The sequence below is a fragment of the Festucalex cinctus genome, chromosome 5 (assembly GCF_051991245.1).
Source record: "Festucalex cinctus isolate MCC-2025b chromosome 5, RoL_Fcin_1.0, whole genome shotgun sequence".
Taxonomy (NCBI): Eukaryota; Metazoa; Chordata; class Actinopteri; order Syngnathiformes; family Syngnathidae; genus Festucalex; species Festucalex cinctus.
In genome coordinates, this window is record NC_135415.1 from 15,498,952 (window position 1) to 15,524,047 (window position 25,096).

Consider the following 25,096-nt stretch of genomic DNA (forward strand, 5'->3'; position numbering starts at 1 on the left):
AATAAAAAAAAAATATATATTTTTGAATTTTTTGGGAATTTAAAAAAAATGAACTACACAACTGTATATTATTGTTGATCATTATGGTGGTACTTGGAGAGCGCTATGTTTTTTGAGGTGGTACCCACCGGAATATAAAATTTGTTTAAGAACATCACTACCCAAACTTACATTAGCGAGACTTCAGATTTTTTTTTTTGGTCAACACATAATGAAAGTAAAGTTGACTCAACTCAACTCATTAATATTTTTTTTAATCAATTAAAATTCGCAGAAGAGCGTATTCATAAATATAATCTATATTTACTGATAATGGACAGCTTATACTCAGAATTTACATAGAACAGCAGAAACAAAAAGCAAAAGAACAAAAAGCAGAAAATGGATAGAAAATGACCTTATTTGGTCATTTTAAACATTTTTCATGTTCTGCAAATAAATTCTTCCCTTGACAATATTTTCATTTGGCAGTTAAATTGTCACTAGCAGACCACAGCTAAATGTTTATTTTCGTTAAAGATACACAATTTTTATTATCATTTTACATTGGTCCCTTCTTTTCTTTCAGAGCTAGTCGACTCGTCAACAACTACAGGTGTTCATTCATCTTTAAGAAAAATAAGAATTTAATTGAGTACATTAACTCACAAATTTAATTTACACTTTGGTCGCTTCCTAGTACAACTATGAGTTAAGTGCATGAATTGACCTCTCTTTCGACAACCACATGAAGTTATTCAGCTTTAACTCACCATACCAAAAGATTGACTCCGGTGGGACTTGAACCCACAACCTTTGAATTACTACAGCATTACACAGCTAGAAGTCCATTGCGCCACAGAGCCACCTTGTCACATCGTGTGGGAGGTTTCATTTTTACACTGTTGACAGAAATTTATACAAACTTCCATGACATGCTTGAGGTAGAGATGTAAAGTCACTTCAGGTCAATGTCGTACAGCATCTTAAGTTCATACTTTGCATTTTGCATACATCAGATATGCTTCCTCCCACCCACACAAGGATCATGACATTGAGTTTTCCTACCGTGCATGTTTTCGGAGTCAACTCTACACAATCGATACAGTTGTTAACGATCCGTTAATTATGATGCCCATACCGAGTTCAAAGTGTTCAATACTGAATGTCGATTAAATTCTGTTTGGAGCTGCAATAGTCGAGTCGCTTTCAAATTGTGACACTGCAGACTAGACGGGGTAAAATGCATAAAGAATCTGTCAGGAGGAGTCGGATATGTCTTTGTTAAGTTGTCCTTCAGCCGGTAATGGCATTAACAATGCACCTGCAGTGACTCGGGAGGTCTGCGGGGAGACGCAAGCTGGGGAGCTGCCAGATGGACTTTTTAATAGAAAGCAGTCAGTCAGTGTTGAAATAACAAGTGGATGACACATCCAATCCCAGCTGAAAACTTTGGACTGTTCCCTTCAAATGTAAGCCGGCACAATATGCCCTCCTCCTCTCTTCTTGGCGGATTGATAGATGGATGCCATTTTATATCTTTGTGCGCGGCAAACACAAGTCGTTTGAGCTTTTAAGTAGCTTTAAGGTTTACTGTTTACACACGTCAGGTACACCTGCGCATTTTAATGACATTCAGTGACAGTGCCGTATTAGAATTAAAGTGGACTCTTTCCCCTAAAAATTTCTTCCAAAAATCTTTTGCTTTAAGTTTTTTAGCCATCCGCAGTTGACTGTCAAGCTACATGAACGTAACGTTAGCCTAATAGCATGATTGTCTGTCATTTTTACATTACTGTCACAGTTTGTTGTTCTTTTTCTTGTTTGCTGTAAATGTTCAAAGAGGCAATTATACTCTTAGACTACGATAAAGCTCACTACTTTATCCTCACTACTTTATCCTTGTTGCATATCACGTGATCACCGTACATGTCATGACGCACCGGCGCATAAATCTACGACTATTTGTTGTGAATGAAAATGTTCTAAAACTGTACTTTATTTCCTCTGTTGTACATATTTTAAACTAAAACAAATGAATTATTTATGTAGTATATATTTCTAATATACATCGCTTTGATTCTTTCGCTTGCGCGATGTTTTTTTCATTCTCACAATTTTTTTTTTTTTCATTGTGGTCTATATCAAACCGGTTGAGGGTAATTTCGAGTGCCCTACATTTTCACTCCCTGGACATTCAGATGCCACTACAAAATGGCGTGACCCCTCACACTATATAGGCAGTAGGGTGCACATTCAGACATGTCTCCATGTACAGATATTTTTGTCTGTATTATATACTGCTGCCCCTAGTGGTCAAGGCATGTACACCAGTAAGAACAGCACAATGTGCAATGAATTGAAGCAAAAATTACGCCAAAAATTGTTTCATTCTTTACGTTCTATTTAATGGAATCATGATGGTAGGTTTTACTAGGCACTTATTTCATTTTGGGTACTGGGTACAAAAAAAACAAAATATGACATCAAGTAAGTCCTCCTCAGCAGTAGATGGCGCTATTGTGCACCAGTTTGAACACATTGGCAAATCATCATCATGATCATCAGAAAAAAAAGGTTTATGTGCATTATATTTTGTTATTGAGACAAATGATATTTAAAAGTACAAGATGTTTCGGTACTCATTACGTGTGAATATTCAAAAGAGTGAATACCAGTCTGGTCTGAAAATAAGTGTTGTCGAACATAGCCAGTTTTTCCCACTGGCTCCAACAGGTGTATCACGCAGACTGGAAATTCTTACCTGGATGCCGTTTGTTTCCCTTCTGTTCCTTCCGCATTGTGTGATATGCAAACACGTCTTTCATCTCCAGTCAAGGAACTCGCGCGGCTGAAATTGATCATCTCATCTAAGCGCGCGGCAAGAAAAGCAAACAGGCACATGCGCCTTTTCCTCCCGCTTCCTCTCCAGGAAATGAGATTAATGGACTGAATAATTCATCGGATGGTTTATTGACTGATGTCGTGGAGTGACGGTGATTACTGTCACCTCACGGACAGACGCTAATGCTAACCCCCCGTTCTACTTTTTTGTTCTCCTCAAATGCTCCCCAGCCCCTCCCACATGCCCACAATATCCACACGTGTGTAACGGAACTTGTGGACGTGATGAAACCTTGTGAGGGGCTGTCACGCTTTATTATTTTATAGACACATTTTCCCCCCACAAGTCATGAAGTGTCACTTGCTTGTCACAAGGTTCCATTGGGGGGAACTCTGGCAGATTTGCAGCCACAAAACGAGAACATCTTGTCTGCATTGCGTCACTCTTAACAAAAGACGGCGAAAGCGGATGCAACATGACTTTTTTTTTTTGCCCCTACTCATCCATTTAATCTCTTTAGATCCAATTTTCAAAGTTTTCTTGAAGTCAGGCTTATGTGCGCTGTAATGAGTTAGTCCTTGGCACTCTGTATGTCTTATTAGCTTTTGTACATCACCCTGTTTTTTTAATCAGTGATGCTCCTCCTTTGAGAAACTTATTTAGTAGAAGGTGTTGAACTGAGTCAACACAAATTGGTGAAAGTCTTGCAAAAGCCAATTTAGCTGTTGTTTTTTTTCCCCTCCCTCCTCTTGCAAATCACATCGACGGGAATGCGTGTACATTAAGGAGCCAAATGAAGGTTTATTTTAATGAGTTTGGGTAGTGGAATGTGCAGGGGTGGTTGTTTGCCGCCGCGCATGCAGCCAACTTCCTCCTCCTTCTTGCATCAGTTGACGGCCTCTGCGGCGCATGCTCGCCACCAAAAGGCAGCAAATAAAAGAGAAGTGATATCAACTGGCATTTATCAAGCGGCTTGCTGTCAGAGGACGGCTGATTAAATCGCCGCTCAGCCGTTCGCCGAATGGATCCGGCACCGGTAAATGGATTACTGAGGCAAATGTTCACAGAAATGTTACTTTACAAACGCCCGTGAATACAAACAAAGCAGACAAATATGACAAACGTTACAAATGCAGACAGCTGTGTAGATTAAAGCAAAGCAGGAACATGCCCGTCATAAGAAATGAGACGATTGTGTCTTTCAAACACAGTACACAATTGCCCAGACTTTTTACACTAAGCACCAACTCAAAAATATACATGCTACCACCATAATGACCAACTTTAAACTACAGTTTCGTAGGCCCAAGGTTCCATATACATTGTGCCCTAAACACTCCTGGATTTCATCAAATACTTCCTAAAAGTTGAATAGATACTCTTAAATTTACTGAAATACTACCTGAAAGTTACCTTAATACTCCTGTATTTACTGAAATATTCCATAAAATTTACCTAAATACTCTTAATTATACTGAAATACTCCCTAAATGTTACTTTAATACTCTTAATTTTACAGAAATACCCGCTTAATGATCTAAATACAAAATTTTCTGAAATACCTACAAGTTACCTGAATACTCTTAAATTTACTCAAGTACTTCCTTAAAGTTCACTAAAATACTGAAATACTCCCTACAAGTTACTTGAATAGTCTTAAATCTAGTAAACTACTAAAGTTTTTTTTAAACTCCTAAAAGTGTTTTAAATACTTAAATTGATTGAAATACCCCCTTAAAGTTTTCTAAATACGCTTAAGACCCATGAAATACTCCTTTAAACACTACCCAAATACTCTCAATTTTACTTAAGTACTCACTAAATTACCTAAATACTGAATTTTCGAAAATACTCCCTACCCGTTATCTGAATACTCTTAAATCTACTAAAGTACATCCTTAAAGTTCACTACATACTCTTAAATATACTAAATGAATACTGTCTACAAGTTACCTGTATACTCTTAAATCTTCTAGTACTTCCTTAAAGGTCTCTTACGTTGATTAAAATACCCCCTTAAAGTTATTTAAATACTCTTAAAATACATGAAATACTCCCTAAAAGTTGTCTAAAGCTCTTAAATTTACTGAACTATGACATACAAATTACCTTAAATTCTACTGCAATACTCCTGAGTCCCTACAAGTTATCTAAATACTCAGCCTTAAATGTACTGAAACCATCTCTTAAAGTTACCTCAATACTTTTAAAATCCATGAAATACTCATTGTAGTTACCTTAAATTCTATTGACACTGTCTTTATCTTCAAGTTACCTAAATACTCTTAAATTGAGTGAACACGAGACGGAAGCTGATGCCATTGCAGTAGATGGGCATGTGTCATCTCATGGGGGTGTTGATGACCACTTGTCCCTCAGAAACGATTATAGGTTGGGAGATTGGTGTGGGTTACTGAAAATTTTTCGGTTGATACTCGTGTCTGTCCAAAGACATTTTGTTGCCAATTCAAAATATTTTACAGACAGGCGACTTGTGGATGCCCCCTCTAACCCCCATTTTGCACACCCTGATTCCAATTTTACAACATGACACTGTCTACTGAACTGTAGCTGTTAACTTCAAATGTGACTTTCTGATTTTTGTCAATGCTGTCACACTTGGATGGACAAAACCAATCGTGTGCCTCTCGTATCTCAAGGCACCTGAGTGATTTATTTGTTTGCCGCAACATCTTCCCGGCCACAAGTTTGACCGCACATAGACGAGAGCCGTCCTTGAGACCAAGAAAGTGCGCTCATCTCCTTTCCAATGTGGTCCTTTTACTGATCTGTAAGTTCAGTCTGTGTGGCTTTATATTCTCTTTAAAATGTGAAATCAAAGATGCTGTAAACGCAGAGTGCTTCGTTATCTGGCAGTTGCCCCCTCGAGGCTGCGCGGAAACACTCGCGCGCGAACACAACAGAGGACCCCTGAAGCTAGTAAGACTTTTTTTTTTTTTTTTGTAGGTTGCTGTCACCAAAAGTTGTCTGAAAAGTGCAATTTAAGTCTGAACTTTCTGAGCGGAGTTTGCACTTTGTTGCTTTGGGAGGGAAGCGCAAGTGTAATCAAGGGAGGTGCAGGACTCATTACGGGCCCGGTTCTGAAATTGGGTTTGATTGAGTCGTTCTATCGAGAGATTGTGGGCCAGATGGTGACTCCGGGAAGCACCTGGCAAAATGTCTGCCGGCTCCTTTCATTCATCAACACGGTCCCCGCTTAACCATACATACGCTATGCTGCATTTTCTTTTCCAACTAAAAGGTGATTGGCAAGAAATGACTCATCTCGCTACAAATTTATTTACTGCGAAGATAAGCCGCAAGGACATTGGAATCTGTTTACTAGCCGTTATTATCCACACCACTTGTCATCTATTAACGGTTGCATGTACTGGAAGTCCCGGCCAAATTGACCTTACCGTAAACTACGCCCGTGTGACCTACTAAACCAATCAAGACGCAAGACGTCATGTCTGAGTCGGCATGTGCATTTTGGTACGGACAAACAAAGCAATCCAGCTCCCAGTGGTGCATTGTGTGGTTATCCAAAGCCAAGAAAAAAAAATCAATAAAAATGGTTCAATGCTGTAGTCGCGGCTTATGTAAGAGAGTCACTGTCCATTTTATTCCATTCCCTAAACCCTCAAACAACTACGAAAAATGTCTGCGCTGGATCAAACTTTGTGGAAGACCACACACACGACCAGTTGAATCCTTCCAAAATTACCAGAAACTACTACGTCTTAACCTGGCAATAGCCATCTGGTACCTCGCCGCAGTAATTTCTTCGGGAAAAGGCGGGACATTCTGTACAATAATTCGAGCTGATTGGACGATGCAACGTTCTACCCGTTTGTTTTAACCAATCACAGCCACGGGTGAAAATTTCGTGTTCGTTCTTGTTGAAGGGGGGAAAAGCACCAACACCTTACCAGCTAGAAATGCACGAAGCGCCTCTCGCTGTTCAACATTCAACAAGGAAACGGTGAGTATTTCTGCGAGAACAGAATTAATTGTAGCATCCATTCGTCCATGTTGGGTTTGTTTTGTTATCCCCTGTGTTGGCGCTAGCTTCCTGGTTTCGTCACAGTTGTATATCCCGGCCCCAAACACAATGTCTGTGATTGTCCCGAACCACCAGCGGTTTGGAATGGTGGTTACCTGCGGGAGAAGTACAAGATGTATTCTCCGGAGTTTGTGAACTCACAATTACCGCGAGAATTCATCTTGCGAGAGCCATGTTAACTATGCCTGCACTCAGGTAATGTTCTCCATTGTTGTTTTTAGCTAAAGGCTAAAGATAGCTCCGGGTAGCTAACCGTCCACGTGTTTGTTGACTTACTATTTACTATTAATGCCAACAAAACATTGATAGTATGAGGTAATATAAATTCATTCTTACCCTGCCTGATAGGAACAATGTCCAAAAACTTCGGTTTTGCCGACAATCGGTCGAAGTGAGTGAGGACGACTCTGTCTTTTTCGGACTTCTGCAGCAGCAGACAGTGATGTGTATTTTCTTTGTTTTTGGGCAAAATTGTATAGTGAAGGAGTGAAGATACCCCTTTCCCCCCATTCTACTAATGCATTCTCATCTTTGTGTATTACAGTCGACGCTTAAAGGCAAGAATGTCTCCGTGCATGGCTGCCTGACTCACGGGATGCCGCTCTTCCTTTGGCACAACTCGTCACTGAAATGTGAATCAGGTACGGCAAATTCAGCCAATCAGCAGTCCCTTCAAATGCCATCAAGTTTGTATAGCATGACTGCGTTGGCTACAATTGTCTTTGTTTTGCTCTGTTGTAGAATCTGTTGCCGGGTTTTTCCTCTCTGTCAACACCTCCACTAATATCACCAAACTCAGGATTCCTTACCCTCAGACAGGAACATGGTACCTCAGTCTGCGCTCTCGATGTGCCACTCAACACGGGTAAGACCGGTTATAAATTGAATGTTTTCAAGTCTTTAATTTCAGACATTTTTTTCCAGTATTAATGAAGTACGGTGGAAGCTTGTATTAACGGACTAATCGGGTGGATTGGTCATCCATTAAAGCGGATTGTCTGTTAAATTTAAGTGCTTTTTCATGTCTTAAAAATGTCTACAGGTCAAAATTATTGCAAATAAATATAAAAAAAAACAAAAACCTTAAAGCTGTTTGAAAAGTTATATATAAGTAGATACAACACAGCATTCTGGAGCTGTTTGCCTACTAGGGATGGGCCCATTACAGTTTTGACAGTTTACTATAGTTTTAAAAAGTCAAAGTAATAACCGATATTACTGACTGTCACAGGTAAGTGTGAGTGGACATCTAAACAGACCACAATATATATAAAAAATATTTTTTTAAATGGTGACCGGGTACTAGTTAGCCCCAAGGACAACATGAGTGGCTAATGGGTGTGTTTAAAAAAAAAAAAAAAAAGCTTTCAAATGATGGGACATTGTAACTTACTAAGATGAATTGAAACAGAAGAAGAAAGCTAACATTTATTTATTCATTAAAAGTAACATGTTTGTTGTGTAGCAAATATTCTATATTTTGTTTAAAAATAAAATATATTGTTTTCAATTGAAAAAAATGCTGTTTTGATTTACCCAAATATTTTACAGCTGTGATTTTAATACCGCTTTTGAGAGTTTAAATGCAAAACACGACTTATCTAAGCTATAATGAGAAACAAGAAATAAGGGTGAGTGGCCTACCTCTTTCTAAAGCACACAGAGCCATCGTTCAATTGAATTGATCGTTGCAGGACTTGCGAAGGTCAACTAGCAATATAGACACAACCAGTCACAACGCTGGACCACAATTTACAGTCTCAAATGACGCTAAAATGTATTTTTCAAATGTGGAAGGTCAGCGTAAGTGGGCCGGAGGCGAGATTCGAATTCAGAACTTGTCAACTTTCAATCTTCCTCTTGACTGTTATTTACAAGTGCAAAATGTTTGCAACCAGGTGTTGACTGATGCTCATGAATATTTAACAGCATGTAATCAGTTCTTTGGCTTGGCCTCAATTTCCCCACAAGCAACCACGACTAGACAATATTTGTTGTCTATTACCGCATGACAATTAAAAAAACAAAACAAAAAAAAAACACAAACATTCGATACGTCTTAACCGCCATCTAAATATAGATTGTTTACCAAGTTTAATAATTCAGTAAACTCAGGACGTCCGCTCCCTCTCATTTTGAGCCACGTTTTCTTACATTGCCTCTGGCGCACGCTGAGGATAAGGAACAAGGCTCTATTTTATGGTGTCAAATGTAAGGTCGCGCTTTGAAAGAAATTCAATACGTACATGTTTTTCTACGATTATTGTTAAAGTCATTTTGAGGAAGTCAAAACGAAAATGAGAGGAAATTGTTTCTATTAAGCTGTCAGACACATGCAAAATTCTCAGTCTTTTTTTTTTTTGGCATTGTTTGGCCCGAGCCTTAAAAGTGTGAACAGAATGAAATAGAGCGAGTTTTTTTTTTTTCCTTTCTCCAATCCACTCGGGATTTGCAATTCAGTGTGAATAACAGATGGTGAACGTGAGCCTTGCTGTGCTCTGAAAAAAATACGCACATGGCAATCTGGGAGTTTTACATATTGACTTGCACTTAATTATTCAGGTCGGTGTGTTACGAGGTAGCGCGAGTGACAGGTTTGCCTCACAACTCCAATTTACTTGATTGATAAAACGTGAAAAATAACCGGGCAAGCAGCTGCGTCGATGTAATATGAATTCAGGGAAAAAGGCAAAGGAAGACATTTGTTACCTCCCGCAGTTTCAATCGCCGTGATTGATTGTACGATCTGGCAATTAGTCAAGCGACAACGCCGGCGCAAAAATATATTTCTCGCCCGTGTATTTAAAAAGTGATTACAAGTGAATCCGTTGTCTCGTTGTTTGTTTTGCGGTAACAATTGACAGTTTGTTATGATGTCTGCATAAAATAACTATAGTCTGTTTGTACAATTTTGAAAATAAATAATTCCACTTGAGACAGTTTTAGGTCATGTGCATATAAAAATAAACTGATATGAGAGCATGAAAGAGATTGCTGTATGAAAAAATAACATGGAGTATGAAAAATGTAATATTAGTATTTCAGAAGGCTTCTAAATATTCTGCTTTTATTTTGACAATTATGCTAAACCCACTAATGGATCTCAGTCCCCCAATGACATTCCCAGTGACATTCTTACTGCCTGATTAAAAATAATAAATAAAAACATAAAAAATAAGAAATATCATCATAAACTACAGCACAACATAAAAATGTATATAAAGCTGTCATTAAGCCACAGCAATGTTTAAGCTACGCTGTCCATATTAATCACAAAACATTATCAATTTGTGCTAGCTTAGCAGGCTAACTTCTAGCATAACCTTGAGCGTTTTAATAAACAAAATATAAAACTAGGAGAGAAAAAAAAAACACCTTTTTGTATTTAAGACCACTACATAGCTTAGCGTTTCTGTCTGCTAGCTTAATGCTAACCCATTATTAGGAACTACATAGGATTGTAAAATCTGGTACAAACGTACATATTCTTTTATTTATTTTTTTTAATCTAAAGAAGCTGTCTATCCGTTGCAACAAATTAATGGCGTTTCCATTTCATTTCATTGGGGAAATGATTTGAGTTCCTAAGATCGTCATGAAATGAATTAAACTTGTATCTCAAGGCAGCACTATAAATTGAACACATTCAAGTTGAAACCAATGCAGCTATGTGCTATGCTAAGGCACCACTAAAGTATTTATCAACTTTGAAAATTTATGTCTACTGTACGACTTCAAAGCTTTTGATTTACAGGTTTTATTTTTTTTCCTGGCTGAGTTGAATTGGAGGACAAACGACATCTGATAAACCCTTTTCCAAATGTCTGATGCTGGTAAAAAAAAAAAAAAAAAAAAAAAAAAAAGAGAAAATCTTCACCTCCATAATATTTGTGTACGTTGCAGTTTTGAGGCGTGCGCCAACATGACTGCAGAGGTGTACATGCGCGCCTACCTGACGCCGTGCATCAATGATTGCGGCACGTACGGACAGTGCAAGCTGCTTCGCACCAACAACTACCTTTATGCCGCGTGTGAATGCAAAGCAGGTAAGGAGAAAATGTATTTTGCATCATATGAATTGCATTAAAAGTTCACTCTTTTTTTTTTTTTTTTTTTTTTTTTAATAAACACTTTCAAGTTTTTCCCCATGTATATCAAATCATGCCTTGTTTAGATTTTGTTATCACATTCATCAGGGAATAAATGAAAGACACTTTCTTCTATCCACGTGGATAATAGCTAAAAAATGTGTTTTGTCCTGATTGCCAATTATTTTTCATCCATAATTAACATTTAGCCAAATATCAGTGTGCCAAAAGCCTTTTTTTAATCAAATATCCAAGTTTCAACTGGGTAATAGATCGACTACATGATTTTATTTTCTTATCTGAAAATACATCATGTAGCCAGACAGGGAAGGAAAGTGCAGAGTTGTTTTTTGTCCCCCCCCCCCACAACTGATTTGACGAGCCGTTGATTAAATTTATCGGTTAAGGTCATACAGCGGCTGATGTTAATCTTTTGATTCGAGCAATTTGGAAAGTACAATAAAAGAGGCGCTTAATTAAGAGCAGCTCTTCAATAAAGTATGAGCTTAATAAAGCTAAACAAAGCTTGTCCTTTGAGGATTATTCTTGAAATCCCGCTTTGATTGCCGCGTTATCAGCGGCGGTAAATTCGTCGCCGTTGCTTATACGCGGCTCCTCCCGCTCGTGCCCCTGGCCTCCAATTCTCCATTCAACTGTGCTCACAAATATTTAATTCACGCTGTCTTATCCAATTTGCCTCTTGATCGGGATCCAATTCATGTGGCGGCAGAGGCGATCTCGCCAGGAGGCTCCATTGTGCCGGATAAACAACTTCCCCAAATACCTTCTTTTGCGTATTTCTCCGCAGAAAAGACGTGTTGTTTACAAGGACGACCTGATGAGAGAATTGTTGAGATTCAATTTAACACGGATGCTACACACTAAAGCAATGCTGGGATATTTTCCAGCTGTGGATATTGAGCAGATTGGGTTTCTTTTACCCAAGGTTGGGTTCATTATTTTCACCCAGCAGACCGTTTTTGAAGAAGAAGAAGCAACTTTCCAACTGCATGGGGTCACTACTGCAAGTCATTCGTATGATACATTGGGTACAGTTTTTACACAAGATGCTTTTCCTGTTCCAGCTAACACTGACCGAGGTCAAAATTCCGGTTTCTGACACTTTCGAGATAACTCGTCTACGTACATATTACAAAATGCTGATGATGCAACTTTCTATTATTTCTAACCACAGCCATATTAATAACCTGTTAGCTTTTTTTGGTAAGTAACCCATTGCATAACCCAGCATTGACACCCAATTTGCGTTAGGCTACTTGAGTCAACTTGAGAGGCCTTCTGGTGGTGTTTTTGCCAGTGTTATTATAGCTAATGAAAATTAATAACAAAATAATGAAAATAAAATTAGAAAAAAAATTGTTCACGAAAAACAATGTTTTTTTTTAATTGAAAATTAACTGAAACTACTTGTACATCTTACTAGGGATGTAACGATATCCAAACATCACGATACGATAATTATCACGATATTGTGGAGAGTTTGGCGATATTTAAAAAAAGATCACACTATTGTAAAAAAATAAAATTAAATTTAGCTCATACTAAAAAAAAAGCACAATATTGTGCTTTTGTACAGAACTGCAATGCAATCTCTAATAACATTTAATATTGAGATGCTTACTTGTTAATGCATGCATACATTGAGTTCCTCCACATATTCACTCGGTTGTTGGTTCATAGAAATATTACGTTCCCCTATCTGACAATTAGTGTAGATTTTAAACAGAAGGGCCAAAACATCCCTAATGAAAATTAAATTGCACTAAAAAACTAGCTACCAGAGGATGCTAGAACTGCACAAATGAAAATCAACCTGACTTTTTTCAACCGATGTGTTGCTTTTAAATATTGTGAACATGATGACATTGTGGCAGTTTTAATATCGCAATATTGCCCTTGTTATATCCCTAGTTACTACTTGAGTCAACTTGAGAGCCAAAAAAAACCTTATGGTTATGTGTTTGCCAGTGTTATTATAGTTTACGAAAATTAATAATGAAAAATAAAATTAGAAGAAAAACATGTTCATGAAAAACAATGCTTTTGGGGAAAAAAAGAAAAGAAAATTATCTTACATTGATTAAACAAACCGAAAGTAATTTAAATTAAATATTTTGTTGTTTAGTGGTTTGATAAATAAGCAAAGTTGAAAAAGAATTCTGGTCTCGAAAGCCTTTACACTACAATAAAGTATTTAAAATAAAAGTAACTATAATTTTAGCTAAAATGTCCTCTGTTTTCATCTTTATCAATTAATATTATACTTGAGCTTTTGGGACTCATTTTAAATGTATTTATTTCCGTATTGCTACATTGCAGAAGAAGAAAGGTCATTTGTTTCAGAATTGTAGTTTACTTTATTTTTTTATTTTTTAATCTTGCACTTGAAAAATACTCCATTACTGTAGTTTAAAAAATAAATAAATAAATACCACAATAATAATAATAATAATAATAATAATAATAATAATAATAAACTAGCAAATTTGCTAAACTAAGTGAATTTAAAAATCAAAAGTCAAAACCAAATAAGAAGCAACCCTAAATGAAAACTGGTGGTATCCTAACCCTGGTTTGTTCGCACACACGTCAGGCTGGGAAGGCTGGGGATGCACGGACAACTCCAAGGCCTACTCGTACGGCTTCCAGCTCCTCTCCACCCTGCTGCTGTGTCTCAGCAACCTCATGTTCGTGCCGCCTGTGGTCATCGCCGTGCGCAGCCACTACCTGCTGGAGGCCTCCGTCTACATCTTCACCATGTTCTTCTCCACCGTGAGTCACCAACCGCCCACCATCAAGCACCTCTTTTTGTCGCTCTTTCTTCTTTCAAGATGGGACAAAAAGACCCTCAAGGTTTGACGGAAAGGCCTGTCGGGCAGAGCGCTGCTGACAAGGAACGCGCACCAGCCAATCTGACATTTTGATGTTAACTGACTTATCAGGCTTGTGTCAGAGATCTTTTTACACTCTGAAGGGAGCTTGCTTCGACATGGAATACAAATATCAAAATGAAGCCGAATAAAATATGTTAGTCATGCGATACTGAGCTTGCCAGTCTGATGAAATCCATCCATCCGTTTTTTTATACTTCAGTTGACTGTGGGCGAACGGCAGTGTACACTCTGAACTGGTCTCTAGTCCATTCCAGGTCACACAGACATTCACATAATGGACAATTATTATTTTTTAATTATTTTATATTAAATTTGTTGTTGATGTAATGAGTATTTTTTTTAATTGAACTACTACTGAAATAAATTCCGTTTGCATGATCCAATTTTTTTTTTTTTTTTGCTTTGACTTGAGAGCGCAAACTTGAGATACAAGCATTGCATGGTAGCAGTGAACTCATCTCACATAAAGCAGCACTTTGGACAGTTCTTCAAAAAAGAAAAGAGGCCACATGTTGCTAAATGCTAAAACAACCAAACAGAAAGCTTTTTTTTTTCCTTGACAATAATATGCTCTATGCAGCCCCACTGGTCCAAATATGGTATTCTGGTTAATATTGCGTTAGTGGAATATGAGTTAAGCAGCAAAAATCCAGACGTTTGTATCCTTCTCAGGGGGCGGCCATTTTGCCACTTGCTGTTGGCTGAAGATGACGTCAATGTTGCTCAGGTCTCAGGTAACAGCCAATCACAGCGCAGCTTCAGAAAACAGGTGAGCAATTGGTCTTTGCCTGAGCACTGAGCAACGGTGATGTCATCTTCAGTTGACAGCAAGTGGCAAAATGGCCGCCCTCCTGAGATGGATAAAAACTTCTGGATTTTACTGTATAACTCATATTCTACAAATGTAATATTAATCAGAATGTCATGTTTAGACTAGTGAGGTCACATATATTATTGTCGAGAAATGTTTAAGTTTGACTTCCAGTTTAATGCTAACATACGATGGAAAACACCATTGACATGCTAATTATTAGAATGTACGTGACACAAGCTAAAACCTCGTCACTGACATCTTGCAAGATGCATAATGGCAGTTTTGAGCTTTTTTTTGACCATTTTTGTTTCTCCAATTCCAAACTGAACGACTTTAGGGCCGTTTAAATACAGTTATGGGGCTAATATGGAAACTGCTAGCATACAAGTGTACACAAAATGTAAACCACAAACATGATTTACATTGTTTGTTCAGACAATCCATTTTGATCATGATCTCACCTTTTTTTTTTTTCTCTTCCTCCTGTCAGTTCTACCACGCGTGCGACCAGCCGGGCATCGTGGTCTTTTGCATCATGGAGTACGACGTTCTGCAGTTCTGCGACTTCCTCGGCTCCCTCATGTCAGTGTGGGTGACGGTCATCGCCATGGCCAGGCTCAAGTCCATCGTTAAACAGGTACACGTTTACATCTCTGAATCGTTTTTTTATCGACCTTAGCTAAATTTGGTGGACTGAGATTCTGCTTTAAACTTTTCACACCGAGGTCTGATGAACCTTAAAGCAAAGGCAAACAAGTGGCTGCTAAGCAGTAATAAGTCAAAGTGTTTATTTGTGTCTGGTAAACGCAAAGATCAATACGTTGGCCTTTTGTGATTGTCTGCTTGTTGACATTATGCGCCGAACAAACACGAACAGGTGCGGCGTCTCCGCGGGTCACCGTGGTCCCGTCGTGAGCCGGGTTGGTGCGCGCCCGTCTGTCCGTGTGTCCGTAAATGAGACAGAAAAGGGGGCGGGGGACCGACGGGAGGGCGAGGGTACGAGCATCTGCTGTCCTCTAGAGTTTTCCTTTTTTGCTGAGCGCCGCAGTCTGTAGACTCTTCTAATCAAATGTGCGTCAGGTCTGGCGAGTGCAAGCGCGTGTTTGTGTGTGGGAACGCAGTGTTTGTTGCGTTTAGGGAGACATCGCAGCAAAGGACCTGAGAGACGCTGATTATTTGTAAATATGGAATTAAAATTTCAAACAAGGACTTTGTAGCGACCTCAAGGGAGCCGTTAATCTTCACTGATTCAAGGTTAACGTGCCTTCAAACAGTATGACTCAAATATTACACCAGAAGACTCCATGTCTATGTTGAACTGCGTATTACGTGTCTTTTTTGAAGTCGTGTCCTCTATTGACTACAATTTCCGCGTCTCCATATTCGTTTCCGCCTGCTCATTCACTGCCATTGACGCTTGGTATCAATTTTGATACTACGGTTCTTCAATGAGGAAGAGTCGGGTAGTGTCTGATGCTGCTTGGAAGCAACTTTACTGATGCACAACCGCCACTAGATGGCACCGATGGCCCATTTTTTACATGAGATCAGCAGCTTTTCTTCGACTGCTCATTGTAGAAGAGAAAAGACAAAATCTAACTTTTAATTTGGTAGATTTCAACGTACATATAATCATTTAAGGGGCTGCCAGTGAATGAGTTGAAACTGCTTATTTTATTTGTTGCAACATCCGAAAACTCATGTATAATTGATGCTAAGTGAAAAGCATGTTGGGAAAAAAAATCTTCCAAAAATATTAGTAAGCATTAAATACATGTTATGTCTTATTTCATGGTCAGTGACATCATTGATCTATCGGGCAAATTCAGACTTTACAGCCGATCGCCAATTTTGCATAAAATGCTAAATATGCTAAATGTATGTACAGTCTTCCCTCGCTATAACGCGGTTCACTTTTCGCGGTCTCGCTGTATCGCGGATTTTTTTTAAGTGCAATTTTGCATATTTTTTTGCAGTAATATACCCATTTTATAACATTTATGAAGGTTTGAACATTATCAATGTTTGAACAAGAGAGAAATGTGAGAACATGTAAATGCCTCAATGAGAAAAGTGTATAAATTGTGCGGTCGGGGATTTTAGAGCCTTAAAACATTTATAAGAATTGTAAAACATAAAGCTAACTACTTCGCGGATTTCATTTATTGCGGGTATTTTTTGTAACCTAACCCCAGCGGAAAACGAGGGAACACTGTATACAAGTTTTTTTTCTAGGCTTCTACTATATGGAGTTAGAATCATGCCAAAACCCCGTAAACACAAAAAACGCGATCTACAAACAAAAAACCTGATTTACACACACAAAACGTGATCTACGTACACAAAAAAAAGCATATTTTCAATTACAAAAAAAACAAACAAACAATAATCTAAAGTGCAAAAAATGTTTTGCGTACGTAAAAAGCACTTCTACAACTACGGATAAAAGTCACGTGACTTTTGGCAGTGATATTCTGCACTGTTGAATCAGCGCCGTATGGAGAGAGTTTGGCCAACTCGTTTTATAACTACTACGCTGTGATTGGTCAACAGCGCCCCTGCTATAAAGTTTACTGGCTTTGCACGTGTGGATCTTGGATTTTCGGCACGTAAAACTGCTCGGCAGAATATCACTGCCAAAAGTCACGTGACTTTTATCCGTAGTTGTAGAATTGCTTTTTACGTATGCAAAACATTGTTTTGGACTTGAAGATTTATTTTATTTTATTTTTTTTGTAATTGAAGATATGCTTCTTTGTGTGTGTAGATCAGGTTTTGTGTGAGTAGATCACACATTTTGTGTACGTAGATCATGTTTTTTTTTTTGTATTTACGGGATTTTGGCATGATTCTAACTCCATTCTGCTATGCTCCCCTTTGGCTTGAGCCATGTCTTTTTTTTTTCCGTCTCCCTTTATTGAAAGATCTTGGGGCACCTTTTAGCAAGTGCCGACAGGCCTTTCCATCCTGTCTCCCTCTGTTGGTCATTGTTGGTCATGTTTCTCAGATGGTTTGAACCTGTTGCGTGAAATTTCGTTACTCTAGTCTGCACTTAGCAATGACAAATCGAAAAATCGAAATCGGCCTCAAAAACATCCACATGGTCCGAGTCCCCGGTTAAGCAGTGAAAACTTGGCAGACGTGTGCGCTTTACCGACTAATTGACTTGACGCTCGACACAGCTTGATCAAAAACATGCTAATCGCCACAAAGGGAAGCGTGCGCGCGCTGTTGTATTTCGCCGCGCAGGTGACGGCGTGAGCGTAAATGACAGATAAAAAATAATCCTCCCCACTTGAATCCACACAAGCTCGTCCATCACCGTGACAGATAATGATTCATTAAAGCGGCCGGCCTGCCAGCGAGCGGTCGCGCGTCCGCTCGCTTGAATACACTACACGCGGTGCGTGCGTTGCCGTGTGACCCAGCGGTGCGGCATGACTGATGACTGCTGCCGCACGCCGACACTACCCCCCCCTCCCCCCTCCCTCGTCTATTCCAATTAGTCGTGTTCTCCTGCGGGTGGGTCATCCCTTCCCTACTTGGGGAGGAAAAAAAAAAAAAAAAAAAAGTCACCTCACGTTCCCCCAGCAGACGCAACGCAGACGACGGGCATGTGTGGTGTGGCATATCTTATCGATTACCCCCCCACCTCTTCCTCTTCCTCCTCCTCCACTCGCACTTTATCTTTCCCTTACATGCTTGTGGCTTTGTGTCAATTTGTGAGCTTGACAAAAAAAAAAGAAAACTTAAGCTGGTTATTTATAGACCTTGCTTCACGTCCTCCTTTCTTGTGCTTTGTTTTCATTTGTTGTGATGGGAACTCAGCAGAGAGGATCGAGCTCATCTCATGACAGTTGCATTTTATAAACAGCCCTGCCTTGACACACGAGTTAAATTTGCTCCCTGGCCATGCTCGCAACATAATGCTGTAAAAAACTATTTAAAAAAATAAATAAATCACTCATTTGCAAATCATCTTTTCCCATTGAACTGAATGAAAATGCCATTAGCAGTAATTTATTAAATTATTAACGTCATGTTGTCATGTATTTTAATAAGAAAAAATAGCATTTTATAAAATATATATATATATATATGAAATCTGTACTCAGAGTATGCTAACTTCTGGTCGCTAGGCTAACACATAGTGATAACAATGAACAGATTTGTTTGCATTATTGTTGTGATCTGACTTGTGATTTGATGACTTGTGTTTTCACCGCACTTCTTATGGTAGCATTTTGTGAAGTTGTCGGCGTGAACACTTAAAAGTCTGCAAGTCAAAGTGTTTATGAAGTAACCAATATCTTTCATATTAAACCCTGGTTCATGGGTTTATTTTTGCACAAGCTTAACCTAAGACCAAAAAATGTATGTATAATCAATCTGCTATTGTTTATAGTAATACAGATTAATATTTATTGCTCATTTGTTAAAAAAAAATGCAGAACTAAAAATACCTGGACCTAAAGAGATTTTCATCCCGGATGGCAACATTTGCATCGGAAGGATGCAAATCCCACTGATAGTCACCCAAATGTTTCTGTCTGATCACACAGACAAAACACAACCAAGCTCACAATTATCACTTTCTCATTAATCAGTTGGACTCAGTGGGCCTTTTTTTAGTGTGGTACCAAATGGCTGCAGACAAGATGTCATCTACCACATGTCTTTTTAGCGCACCCGATTTTACACTATAAAAAAAAAGAAAAAAAAAAGGAGAACCCTTCGACTGTCTGTGGTTGCAGCGTTAAGAGCGACTCAACATTGATGCATGTGGTGATTGTTTTACTCCCCCCAGGTGCTGTATTTGCTGGGGGCCATGTCCCTGTCCATGGCTTTGCAGCTGGACCGTCACGGTCTGTGGAACCTGCTGGGACCCAGCTTGTTTGCTCTGGGCATCATGGCGGTGGCATGGGTAAGTCAAATATTTACTCTCCAGCTGACATTTTTTTTTTAAACTGTGCAACTGCCCTTGCTGGTATTTGAGATGTATCGCATGCCCCAGCAAAGTTTCTGGGAAATTTTTATGGGAAGTTAAGATGGGGTATTTTGGAAATATTGCACATTGTCAGAATTGTTGAGAATTATTTAAGGGTAATTTAATGGAGGGGTATTATATTTAACATTTAAATAAATAATATTATAGTATATAATACATACTTATATAAGAGACAGTTGAGTGAGGACAATTTTTCATTTTTTTTGTAATCATAATAGGAGTATAAATATATACAATAAAATAAATAACTAGACTAAGTGCAATTTCTGGAGAATGCGTGGGAATCCTGAAAGCTGAATGCTAAGATTGGAATGCATGTGGAATGCTTATGAAGTACGTTGAGAGATAAATTACGAAATGATGACCTGGTTACTGGACAATGCACTTTACCAACTGTGCCAACAAGCACTTGGTAACAATAAGTTATATATGAAAGTGGGCGTGGAAAGTGACACTTAGAAATAGTTCAATGTGTTTCCTATTGAAAATGAATGGGGAAAATTTCATATTTAACGTTAAATTGTGCGGATACTGTAAATAATGTGGAATCAGACGATATGTACCACGGGAGGCGTGAATTTTTGAAGCAAGTTGAAATTTGAACAGTGTAAATCGGAAATATTATGTGGGAGTTGTGACATGGCAAGAAAGTGTGGAGAATAAAAATCACAATAACGTGTGGGAATGATTCAGCATTACCACAAATAAATCACAAGTTGCAATCAACGCCCAAGGAAAGTTCCCATAATTTGAGAGTCTCGTCAGACCGCAGCATGGTAACATTCGTGTATTAGCAATGAAGCTAATGCTGACGGGGGCGTGTTTGACTTCGGCAGCTCTCCACTTGCTCCTGCTTGTAGGTGTAATCCGTCACTTAGGCTCACATGAGCGCAGCTAAGAAGCGTGCCCTTCGGACCAATGGCGCTATTTCACATTATCACTGAAGGGCTTTTAAAAAGTTGTGCAGCCTGTGGTGGGTATTAGTCATGGCTTACACTTCCATTACAAGTCATCTTGTTCTTTCACTGACTTCTTCTTCTCTCGGCACTCATGTGCTCTCTGAACTGAGAACATACAAAAATAAATAAATAAATAAATAAATAAATAAATAACAGGTCAGGTTCTGAGAAAAGACTTTGCAGCACACCTCAGACCGGGGCTGGAAAAGAACACAAGTGTGCGGCTTTGGTCTGGAAAACGATGTGTTGATGATGTGGGAGTTTTCTGAGACACCGAAGTTCGATGTTTAAATCGACTGCCTTCAGCTTTTGTACCAGAAAAAGAAGAAAACGTCCGGCAACAGGGGAAATGAACAATTGATTTTTACATTTTAAAGTCCTTGTAAAGTACAAATAATGTTTTATCAGTTTGGCATACCACAAAGAATGTTATAAACAAGCCTGCCGAGTGCCGAAACTGAATGAATGAAGAAATTGTCTCTGTTTTCAGACGCTGTGAGTGTGTCCGTTAAATGCGCTGCAAACGCATCCCACTCACCTACATACACATCTCTAAATGTTTGAGCCGCAAAAATACAAGTTTATACGCTTAAAGCATCCGGTGGCGAGAATATATCTCACCAGATTATCATAGGGCGACGAGAGGCGCTAATTAATAGCTAGCTAGCTACATGTTGGGCTCCATATTTCAGTAGCCTGAATAACACAAACAAACATATTGTGTGAATGTAAATAATAACATTGAGCTGTTCTGTAAATTGTGGCACCAAGGAAGATGCCGTTTTTGGGTGGTCGGACCAGCTAGCTAGCTGACTGCACCTTGTAGAAAAAGAAATGGGCCGATGAGGATGCTAGCTACAGGTGATGCACCCCCCTACTGTGTTCTCCTTTAACTCATTCACTGCCAGCCATTTTAGAAAATTTCAAAATTTTCAATACCCACGCGATATTTAATCATTATATATACACCAAATCTACCAAATGACAGAATAGACTCCCTACTTTTTGCCCCGTCCCGTTCTTTTATAGTTGACAGTAGAAAAATGTAGGTTTGCCAAAATACAGCCATTTCTCCCATGGACTCTGAAACTGTGTTTATTTCATATAAAATGGGGCAATGATGTCATCTACCGATAAAGTTGTTTCCAAGTTTGACATTTACAGTGGAGCATAATCTGATTCTCCCCCATTTATCCCCACTCTAAAAAGTACAATTGACAAATATACTTGTTAAAGGCAGTGAATGTTAAAGATTCAGATACAGATTAGGCCTTAGGTTTTTTTTTCCCTCCCTCATGTCCCCTTTTTCCATCTAAGAAACTCTAAAGGGTGCTAATTAACGAACCACCAGGCTTCCTGTTCTGTTTTATTTGTGTTTCTCAGACAGATTGTGACTATGACGACAAATTTCTTGTATGTTTTTACATATTTGGCCAATAAATCTGCTTCTGAAGTACATATATAAGTTTAGCTAGATGTTCAATAATATTTTATTTATTTATTAGGGATAGACCAATTATCGGCGCCGATATCGGCCATTTTGAAGAGTCATATGGCCGATAATGGATCCATTTTAAAAAATTGTTAACATCAGGGAACGAATTATTTACATTTTCAGAGATGCCGCTGACCCTGGGAACTCTCTCTAAACCTTCTGTTTAAAAAAATAAATAAATAAATAAACACTTCAAATATTTTCAATTTTGGAAAACCTTATTTATTGTAAAAAAAATAAAAAAATAAAAAAATAGGGACCTATTTACTTAAGGTTTTATTTAACTTTTGAAGACATGCTACTTCCCCTGGGAGATCCCTAAACTTTTTGTTAGATTTTTAAAACAAAGATGTCTATTGACTAAGTTTTTTTTTAAACTCCAATTTTTTTACAAACCCTAAAGGTTGTTCAACAAACACATGCTTAACAATTCAAAACAAATTTAAGAGCTTGAGTTTGTATTTTTTCAAACAAACTGATGCCAATATTTTTCCTTTTAGTGAATATAAATATCTGCTCCAAATATTGGTTACCAGCGTACTTGACTACTAATAATCTGTATTGGCCCTGGAAAAAACCAAAAAAACCAAAAAAAAACCCCACACATCTCAATTACGTATTTTAACTGGAAGCGAAAATTATGCTGCAAAAACACAGATGGAATGAAACCAACTTTGGAAGCTGTTAACTGATATTTTAATATTTCAATATTCAGGGTGTATTTATTTTCACAAAGCAGTATTCTTCACAGTGCTGAGATGGCACCACATTTTTTAAATTTTTTTTTATATGAAGTAGGTTTATTTTAGTCCTGAAACTTGTCATCTTTTATCCTTCGCAAGTGGGTCAATATCAGGCCGCAAATCCTGAGTAACAGCCAATTTCAGAATGTCATTTAAGTGATAAGTGGTTACGGTTCATTTGACTGAAAAATTGAAGTTAAAATGTTGTTCTATCCTCTCGGGCCGGATTGGAACCCCCTGTCAGATTGGATACGTTTGACATCCCCTGCTCCAAACCATGAGGAGTATAGCGGGTAGAAGAGATATCCCCTTAAAAGGATCCATTGTTGTAAAGTGGTGTGTTTTGGTACAGTTACCCAACCAAAGTCAAAATAACCTCTTTAAAATGGTGGAGGTTGCATGTAATTGCTGACATGATGGTTCTCATAGATTGAGTTCTGATAACCATAGTGTGTGTTCATGCAGAAGGGGTGTGTGTTGTTGGTCCGCAACTGCTTTTTAATGCAATTACATTTTCATTTGTCAAGCGACACGCGTATGCAAGTGTTGTGTGATGTGCAGTGATGAGATCAGCAGAACACAACAGAATGCATGCGTCTTCTTGTCCGCGCTGATTACAGCGGGTGACGGATAGTCTGGGATGTCGGCGCGGCAATAAAGCACACGCCGACGGGTCATGATGGCCGGAATTGAACGATAACGTTGCCGTGTAAAAGTATTGTGATTATGTCTGCGTTCAGTCTCTTCTCTCCACATATGCCCCATTCCTCCGTTTTCAACAAGCGTGCCTTCATTTCATCACCCGCAGATTGTTCACGTTCGCAGACGCAAGCGAATTAGTCAGTGTTGGTTACCGAACGTTGCCGGCTTTGCAGGAAGTGTCGTGTGCATCGAGGTTGAAATCTGTCACCGCCTAAATCTCTAATTCCTCAACTGTTCTGAAGTTGGATCCCAAAAACGCAGACACAAATAAGATTTTAACTCGTTATTCGCGCATCATCGAGAGGTGTAGAACACATTTGACTAAACGAGAAACAACGAGAATGTATCAAGAATCACGAGACGCTAAGCTAACTTGGGCCGTGGAGTTGCACAGAGGAACAAAGGTAATAATCCGACAAAACACACATTTCTCAGACAAGCCTATGTAGACAGCGAATCAATCTGATTGGTTGTGGCTAGCCATGTGGGTAAAAGGACTGACAAGGAATTATCTGATTGGCTGTTTACCAGATAAAGAGATTAAAGATTCCTGACATCACATAGCATCTTACCAGTTGAAACTAGATGCTGGTTATATCAGTTCAAAACAGACATTTGACCTCATGGTCATGACCCAAACATAACCCTTGCATGACCCTAGTCACGACAGTAAACATAACCCTTGCATGACCCTAGTCATGACACAAACTAAATGAGCTTCCTGACTTGTGTATTAAAAAAAAAAAAAAAAAAAAAACTGAAATCACAGCAGTGTTCTTTTCACTTGGCTTCACTTAAATGATTTCTTGAACCTCGCATGTATTCGGCATGCTAATTTAATCGCGGCCATTTTCCAGCTGGATTCCATGTAATTATCCTGGTCACTCATGGGTGCTCTATATCTGTCTGACTCTTCACAATCCATAGCGAGGCGCCTTGGGAGACATATAATGCAAGCAATCAGTGTTTATGAAGTGGGAACAAAAGGGAAATACGGCAAATGTGTAGACGGCGTTCAGAGAAAGATGAAAAATCTTCCCGGTCAGCATTTTCCAGCATTTCTGGGCCACTTAGGAGCGGATGCGAATAGTCCGTCTTTAAAACTTAAAATGACATGCAGTTACGACGCAGCACGGTGGGAACAACGCGGCGCCAATAACAACATTAATTACGTCTAACGGCAGCCGAGGTGCAGCTGTTGCCTTTGGAAACATCGATCGGTTGATTGTCACAAGCGTCACGTCGTACGCCTGAGATAGACGCCTCCAATAAACATCAAATATGATCGTTGCCTTCACCAAGCAACAACATCAAATCCATAAATGGAAAAAAATGTTCCTCAGTTGTGATATTTCAAAATACTGATTGCTGTAAAAGCTGTTAGCTACAAAAATCCATATTTAGTATTTAACTGTTGTTACCACACCACAATGATGTTAGCACTGTTTTAGCATTAACGAGGACACTTGGCCTAGAGCAACA

The 25,096-nt window shown here is 38.8% G+C and overlaps 1 protein-coding gene across 2 annotated transcripts in view; it reads left to right on the forward strand.

Annotated features, from left to right (window-relative positions):
* The window catches only part of tmem8b (transmembrane protein 8B), a 48,439-nt gene that overhangs the window by 20,568 nt on the left and 2,775 nt on the right, over nucleotides 1–25,096 (forward strand). For both annotated transcript variants that reach the window (XM_077522545.1, XM_077522546.1), the window contains exons 7-12: nucleotides 7,435–7,531; nucleotides 7,632–7,755; nucleotides 10,794–10,936; nucleotides 13,593–13,771; nucleotides 15,198–15,344; nucleotides 19,515–19,631. In XM_077522545.1, coding sequence (XP_077378671.1) covers nucleotides 7,435–7,531; nucleotides 7,632–7,755; nucleotides 10,794–10,936; nucleotides 13,593–13,771; nucleotides 15,198–15,344; nucleotides 19,515–19,631 — 807 coding nt within the window. The remainder of the gene's footprint in view (nucleotides 1–7,434; nucleotides 7,532–7,631; nucleotides 7,756–10,793; nucleotides 10,937–13,592; nucleotides 13,772–15,197; nucleotides 15,345–19,514; nucleotides 19,632–25,096) is intronic.